Here is a 7,783-nt window from a genome sequence, read left to right as displayed (position 1 = left end):
TTCTATAAAGGCTTTTTTATTTTGAAGTCCTAGAGCATGAATGCTTTGTGTGGGAGTTGGGACAGTCCTCCTGCTAGTGTGAGTTAATTTGATGTATCTTGACCCATTCCGCTTATTCTGTCAAGGAGAAACTGTGTTGTAAATTTCATTTTCTTTTTAATGCTTCTGAGAAAGCTTTGGAAGCTTGAAAGCTCTTGAAATTAAGCTCTTCAGTTTGTGGGTTGTTTGTTCTTTAGGAGTCTACGTGTGGGTGTAATTATTACAAGGGCAGCAGTGTAAGCAAGATTACTTTTCTGCATTTGTACCTCTCCTACAGAGATGCTAATACTTATTTTTAGGAGGTAAGAAAAGGCTAAAGATAGACCTTCCCAAAAGTTTTATTGAAGTAACTTCCTCAGGAATACTTTCTCAGGCACCGTTCGGGAAGTCGTGTTGCCCAGTGTTACTGCACACTTCATTCTTCCCCTCTGCTCAGCCTGGGCAGTATTTCTGTAGCTCAAGTTGAGGTTCTTGTGTAGATAAAGAGCAAGTGTCTGAGAGGGCCTGGATACAGACCAGCTCTGGACTTCAGAGTGCTACAGAGACCTGTGATACAACACTGTGGATTTGAGCCATTGCTGGTATTTTTCCTCCGTTTAAAAAAAAAAAAAGAAAAAAACACCAACCAAGCCACAAATTGTGGAATCATTTGATTTGGGATTGCATGGATTGCATGTACACAGCTACATTCAAATGTGGATTACACAGCTGTAGGAGTGTCACTATAAGTAATGCAAAAAAGAGCAGGTCCAGTAAATCCTGATGCCTAAAGTTTTACCCAAGGAGTGTGGGTCAAAGCTTCAGCTATTCTGAGTCCTCCCCTGGGAGGATTCCTGAGGCTACCAGTGAGCGTTGCCTATGTTACCTTCTTGTGTCTGGGGTTAGAGCTCATGAGGAACAAATACAGCAGTCTGGGCTAAGGACATTCATTCATAGAATCATAGAATCATAGAATCTTAGGGGTTGGAAGGGACCTCGAAAGATCATTGAAGAAGCCCATGGCTGGAATGAGAGATACTGACAGCCCAGGTAATTTGGTTTTAGGCTTTGTAGGTGGTGAGGAAGCACTGCCATTCTGTGCAGCCAGGTTAGTTTGGGAGCAGAGGAATTGTTTGGGACAGGGTTCCTGTGATACAGGACCAACCTCCCAGACCAGTGTTTGTGGAACCCCACAATAATAATCCTTCTATTTTGAGTATCTAAGCACGCTTGCCAAAATAGGTCTTGGCTGTAAATTGGAACACTTTTAAACTTTTTCCATCCACTGTGCTCAGGCTATGAGGTGTCTCTGTTTTTGTAGGGCTTGTTCAAAGAGCCTTAAAATTGATTGACTCAGCTGCTATGAGCTTGTTCTTTTCCTGTAGAGCTTTAGGATATATGTAGGAGAGAAGCTGCTTGGCAAGAAGCGAACATTTAAGGATACTTGCAGCAGTGAAAACTACATCCTTTTATTTCCTTTTCCCCTCAGTTTTGCAGGAGTACCCGGAGGAGGAGGGGGGGGGGGGAGGTGTTCTTTCTTTTCTGCAGCATAAACTGTAATGTACCAAATCTTTCTTGTTGCAACAAGCAACTGTGGAGCTTCTCCATAATGTTTTTTTGCAAATTGCGTAACATGGAGGAGAGCAACTATGTTAAAAAATGGGTTGCCCCTTGCCCCCATCAGGTGTTTCTGTTCAGCCCGGTGAATCATACCCAGTCCATGAGTCTCTGCCTGTGTCAGTGGGGCTGAGTAAGGCAAAATTCACTATTCCTGGTCTTTGAATAAATTATTGCCTCATCTGCTAGCAGGTTGTATGACAGGGCTTTCTGAATGAAATGTAACTATGTTTTCTATTCTTTATAGCAGTTCCTTTTGTAAAAGCAACCTGTAAATATAAGGGAATATATAAAGGATAAATAGCAAAAAGAGAGGTTGTTGGTCACAGTGACTATACTGTTAAATATGATGGAGACAGCGTTTTTCAAATAGCTTTTGAAGTTTTTACCACAAAAAAGATTATGTTTAACTCATATGAATTTCTGTTGTTGAAGTGAGATTGTATCTGAAACCTGAGATCAGAATTTTCATGCGTCTGCTTGCTCTATTCAGCTCTCGCCCACCTTCAGTTTCCTGTGCACAGAAAGTATGAACATGGGTACCTTAAAAGTAGATAAATAGGGAATGCAGGCAGTTAAGAAACTAAGCTGTCTCATGGGAATTAGGTGTATCTTACAGTCTTTGTCAGTCTAAATATGTTGTTTGCTTCGGACTGCCCTTTTATCTGCACATTTACATATCCTGTCTTCTGATTGCTATTCCAGAACACCTGAAAATCTTCAGATGTTTCCATGGTCAATGGGAAAATAAAGTCCTGATGGGCCCTAGATGCAGGAAAGAGCATATGACCTCCTAAACACCCTCCCTGCCCCAGACTTCCATGATCCTGTGATTTCACTAATTTCTCCTCCTCCAGACCAGTTTCCTCTCTGAGAGCCACACTTCTCAGAGCAGTAGGGGTTCCATTGTGCTTTCTGCTGCAAAAGCCTTCCCTCAGCTGGGAGCGTTTTTCCACAGTGAGTTTACCCAAAACCTCAAAGTGTGAAGTCTACGCTTTCTGTTTGTCTCCAGTAGCCATCTAATGGGAGGACAGTCATTCTCTTTAAAAAAATGCTCTGGGGTGGTTCACAGGCAGGCATTACTTTTACCTCTTTCCCCCCAGGAGCAGTGAGCTCCTGGGAGAGGTAGCTGTCTTGTGTGCCAGTGCTATGGTGTACACAGCTGAGAGATCAGCATCACCTGCACTGCTGGCTGCCGTTTGTAAGTGACATCCGAGGTGCTGTGACCCGCTGTTATGCTACAAAAGGAGTATGATCTGATCTGTGCACTAATACTTTATCAAGGCAATTTGATATCAGATTTGATGAGCCTCTGTAGGTTCAGCCGAGCAGTCAGTCTCTAGATTATTGAAAACATAGGAAATACCTTTTTAAAAGTGAAGTTCATGTTGCTGGAAATAATTTAATGCCCCAATTTTCTCTGCTGCTGCAGACTGGGAAGGGAAGGGTGATGACCACTCACGCAGGAGATGAGCAGTGGAATTGGTGTTGGAGACATTTTGTTGCCCTCAGTTTTAATGTTCCTTCAATCTTATTAGAAGAAAAAAAAAAGTTCCATGAATAAGTTATATCAAAACCAGGTGACCCATTCAAGCATGCAGATGTTTTATTTAATTATTCCTCAAATGTCTATTTATTCAGCATAACGCATGTATTATGCTGCCTTCTGAAATACGATATATGACTGTCAAACAAAATTGTCAAAACAACAGCCTTGGTTTCTTTGTATGATACACAGAAATAATTACATTTCATGTACAGTACAGATGCATTTTACACAGTCATCAACAGTCGTTCACTACCAAAACAGCATTTAAGTCACCTAAACACCAAAAGAATGTGTATTTCCCAAATTCAGTATGAATTAATGATTTTGCATGTGACATATGGAAATAGGAGACAGGACTAGAATTCTGCAAATTCATACTAAATTATTCCTTAGGCTGCATTTTAAAAATGAAAGTACAAGTTGCTTTAAGGGTATAACTGTTACTCAAGTGTATTGCTGTAGTGCATTCTTTGTAGTCCATACAAACAGGAGAATAAAGAGACTTTAAAAGACACATGACCTGACGGAGTCAGCATATTTCCTGGGTTGCATGTAATCTGTTCCAAAGTGGGTTTAGTAACTGCCTTTTTGCATTATTTACCTGATGTAACTAGTCAAAAAGTACCATGTGGCTAAAGAAGCTGTTGCAGATTGCTAATATCAAGGCAGTCTTTACACCAATAACTGGAAAAAGCTGGGGACCAAGCCATTTTTTTGTGAGAGTAATCGTGGGTAGAAGTTGGATGCAGGTGAAAACTCTGGGTCTGTTCTGCCTCTCTTTTAAAGCCCATTAAAACTTCTATAATGCAGCAGCTTCAGCAGCTTCCAATATGGTAAAAGAGAGGAGAGCAGAGCCAGGTTGCAGAGTTCCTCAGAAGCAGCAGTCCTGTGGGTCAGAGGACAGCCTGTACTCCTGCTCTCTGCTGAGGTTTGAAGGAAATGTAGAAGCTGTTTACAATGAGTAAATTATTCTGATTTGCAGAAAAGTGGGAAGTTAGCTTCCAAATAAGTAAACAGTAAGAAAAGAGTGTAATGCATTACATTATAGACTCTTTTTAATTGCAGTTTAATTCTAATATGTGATGTTGTATTTTGGTGTATACACTGTGGTATGATAGTCCATCATCTACTTCTCAGTCTCTATTGACAGGTAGAAAGACCGGTATTTGTGTGCAGTACAAAGTGTATCATCAGCAAGTTTCAGTTTTTAGTGGGTGTTTTCTTTTAATGTAATGTTCTTTTCAGGTCAGTAGAGTGCTAGCAAATACTGTACTGAAACATACACTACTCAAACTATTAAATAACTGTGTTAACCGTTTATTGTAATGGTATCTACTGCACTGAGCCTTTTAATTTATATGCACATTTTATTTTGCAGACATGCAAATATTTCTGATCCAGTGTTTTTGATGTATATATGTATGTAGTGATATGATATGCACATATCCCGTGTATATTTGATGTATATGATGCATGGTATGTCACGTATATAGGAAGTATTATGATACATCTCCTAATGCATTCTCATGAAGAAAAATGACACTTTTTATTAGAAAGGTTTCTGCTAACATCAATGTGTTTTTAAAAAACCCTTAAATACTAGAGCCTTCACATTAGCTTTTAGGCCTGCCCATGTGGCTAAATTCCAATTGAAAGAAGTTAAATTTTTATAGCTCTGGGACTCAATCCATTATTCTATATGTAGTTTTAGGTAGTCAAGTATCTTCACACATTATAAATTCTCAAACAAATTTTAGGATGCAAGTTTACAGATTATTAGAAAAATAATTTAGCCGTCTTTTTACTGGGTGTCTTTGGTGTCTTCCAGCATAGCCAATATGCTGGATGCTGCAGAATGTCAACAAGGAAGGTTTAGAGATAAGTGTTAGCTGATCCCAAAACCACCTTTGTTGTGATTTCAATAAAATCAGATTGATCCTGCGAGAGTACAGTGGGATGAGAGGTTTCATCAGTAGCCTTGAAATCCCAAATAGTACAGTAATGTTGAAGTGGACAACAAACTGTTCTAGAAATAGAGGACAGTGGACAAAGAGAACAATGACTAAATAACACAGTCGTGGTGCACGGCTTGGCTGTAACATTCTAAACGTTTGCCATTAGAAGTTTATAGTGTAGATGCAGTTGTGTAAAATACCTTGAAAACGAAAAAGAAATCCTGATTCCTGATACAACAGGTGTACGATGACTTATTGCAGTTGTAACAGTACCTAGGAAGCAAGATAAACAATAGTAAATATTGAACTAACTGAACACCTTTAGTTCACTAATGAGTGTTTGAATAAGAAATACTGCATTTTTCAAAGGGAAGTTATTTGTACAACTACCATGGAACATTAACAATCAGCTTGTTGTAAGTGCACGGAAATGCCCCTTTCTACAGTAATATTTTATCATGCCTAACCTGAAAAACAACAAAAGTAATCTGAGAACACAGCTCCAAATAATTTCAGCATGCATTATGGTTTTAGTTCTTTCAGTCAGTACAAACATATTTCATATGAGCATTTTTTTCTTTCATTTTTTGATAGTTTCTCAACAAGTTTGTCGTTTATTAACAGGAAAAAAAAAAGACACTTTATCAAAATGTTTCTTGTTGGTTTGTATTCGGCAGGAACATAGGTTTGTTTCTATTTTTTGTTTTGTGGTTTTTCTTTTTTTCTAAAAAGAGCTCTCAAGAAGAAGCATCAATGGGGACATTTCATTGTGCTCATATAGTAAGTCAGGATGGTCACAGAAGATCCCACCGTGTCAGTTCGAACAAGGGGCAAGAAACTCCTTTTGGTTCACACGCTACGACACCAAAACCCACAAAGTGTTTTGTTTCTCCTGAATCTCTCGGTCCACGGCCACTGGTGCTCACGTCAAGGGGCATTGCCTTCATCAGCTCTCTCATTCCTCGCGACTCATTTCTTACTTCTTGAGCTCAGCTTGCATGTGGTCTTTATGCTAATTTATAAATAATTCCTTATTTTATAAAGCAGATACTCTGACAATGTTTCCTCCTGAATACTCGGGAGACTCTGGCCTATCATCTCCTTCTGGTGTGGTGACGGGAGGTGTCGGGATGCTAATTATTGCTGTGGTGACATAAGGCTGCTCACAGTTTAGTTTAACGCACTCTTCCACTTTGGCATTTAAGCTGGAACGGCTGGAGGAAGAAACAAAAATCCATGAAGAAATAAAGTCCATGTTACTGCAAACTTCTTGTGCTCCTGATTCCATTCCCTCAGCTGGCTATCTCCATCCTGCCCCACTAGAGATCTCCACCCATCCACTCTGTGCCCCTGCAGCAGGTGGTCATGGCTGTGTCCGCAGACAGGCCCCCTTTCTCACTTCCTTCCCACCACTTCAGCACTTCTAAAAGTTTTCTGGGCTCATCACCTACGTGTTTCTGAGCAGGAGAAGTATTTGACCTGCTCCTTGGGGAGCAAACTTCTCACAGCCACATGTCTTGCTGTGCAGGAAAGTAGAAATGGAGGGCTAGTCCCAGTCTCTTACCGATTCCTCCGTGCCATGCTTATTTAAGAACATTTTGGGTATTTTATATCCTCAAGAGTAAGATACAGTGATAATGCACTAATGGAGGTTAACATGCTCATGGAGTTGCTGCAGTACCTCAGCATCATCAGAAACTTGTAAAACTCATACTGTTTTCAGGCAGGATTGGCATTTTTTGCTTATGTTTTTGGCTTGTTTTTCTAGCACAAAGCTGATGCTTCATATTTTTACATAATCTGTGACTAGAAGTACAGTGCAGAAAAGTAATAGAATCATAGAAAGGTTTGTGTTGGAAGGAACCTTAAAGATCATCTGTAGTCCTTTAACAGAGAAAGGATGAGTCAAGGCAGAGTACTTCCTGAAAAGCTACGACAGATTGGAGCTTTGTGCTGGCCAGGAAGTCTCACTGCACAACAGTTGAAAAACTTCAGTAGCTCCAAGCTGCTGGATTGTTCATAGAAGTGAAATCCAAAGCTAGTAAGTATACAAAGCAAGCTACTCAAAATGTAACTTAACAAGACAAGTTCTGTAGCAGCTAGTGCTGAAAATGCTTCTTTTTTAAATGGTGGCGTATTTGAGTTCAATTGAAAACACTTCTGAGTCTCCTGAGACCTTTGCTGTGTTTTAAGAGATGGTGTTTGGATATACCCGAAGGCCAGATGGTGTACTTGTGAGAGTACAGAGAATTTCAGTAAATTACAGACTCTTAAACTGCACTTTCCTCACTTTTGTAATAATTCCTCAAACTAGGAAATACATTTTTCTTATCCATTTTGTATGTTTTATTCAGAAGAGTCTTTCAGATGTCTATTACACGTAGGACTCTGGGAATCAGCTTTATTTCTCTGCTCTGTGGAAGTGCAAGAAGTCTCATTTATCCTATCCTTCTGAACCAAACTGGTAGAAACAGCAGGGGCAGACCTTTCTTTCTCTTCCCACTTTCTCGTCTCATATAGCAAATTTACACATTTTTCCAATGCCAGTTTTTTTCTTGTTATTTATTTGTCCATGGCATATAATACTTAGTACTCTATTTAATTTGGGGTCTTTGGATGCTATTTGCTGGAAATAGTACACTGT

At 39.7% G+C, this 7,783-nt stretch overlaps 1 protein-coding gene across 1 annotated transcript in view; it reads right to left on the bottom strand.

Annotated features, from left to right (window-relative positions):
- Positions 1-6,089: 6,089 nt before the first annotated feature.
- The window catches only part of KCND2 (potassium voltage-gated channel subfamily D member 2), a 273,143-nt gene continuing 271,449 nt past the window's right edge, over positions 6,090-7,783 (bottom strand). The window contains exon 7 of the mRNA XM_051632211.1: positions 6,090-6,353. Within this exon, the coding sequence (XP_051488171.1) occupies positions 6,176-6,353 (178 nt within the window). The 3' untranslated portion in view covers positions 6,090-6,175. The remainder of the gene's footprint in view (positions 6,354-7,783) is intronic.

Source organism: Apus apus, chromosome 1, assembly GCF_020740795.1.
Source record: "Apus apus isolate bApuApu2 chromosome 1, bApuApu2.pri.cur, whole genome shotgun sequence".
NCBI classification, from domain to species: Eukaryota; Metazoa; Chordata; class Aves; order Apodiformes; family Apodidae; genus Apus; species Apus apus.
This window is presented reverse-complemented; position numbering and strand designations above follow the sequence as displayed.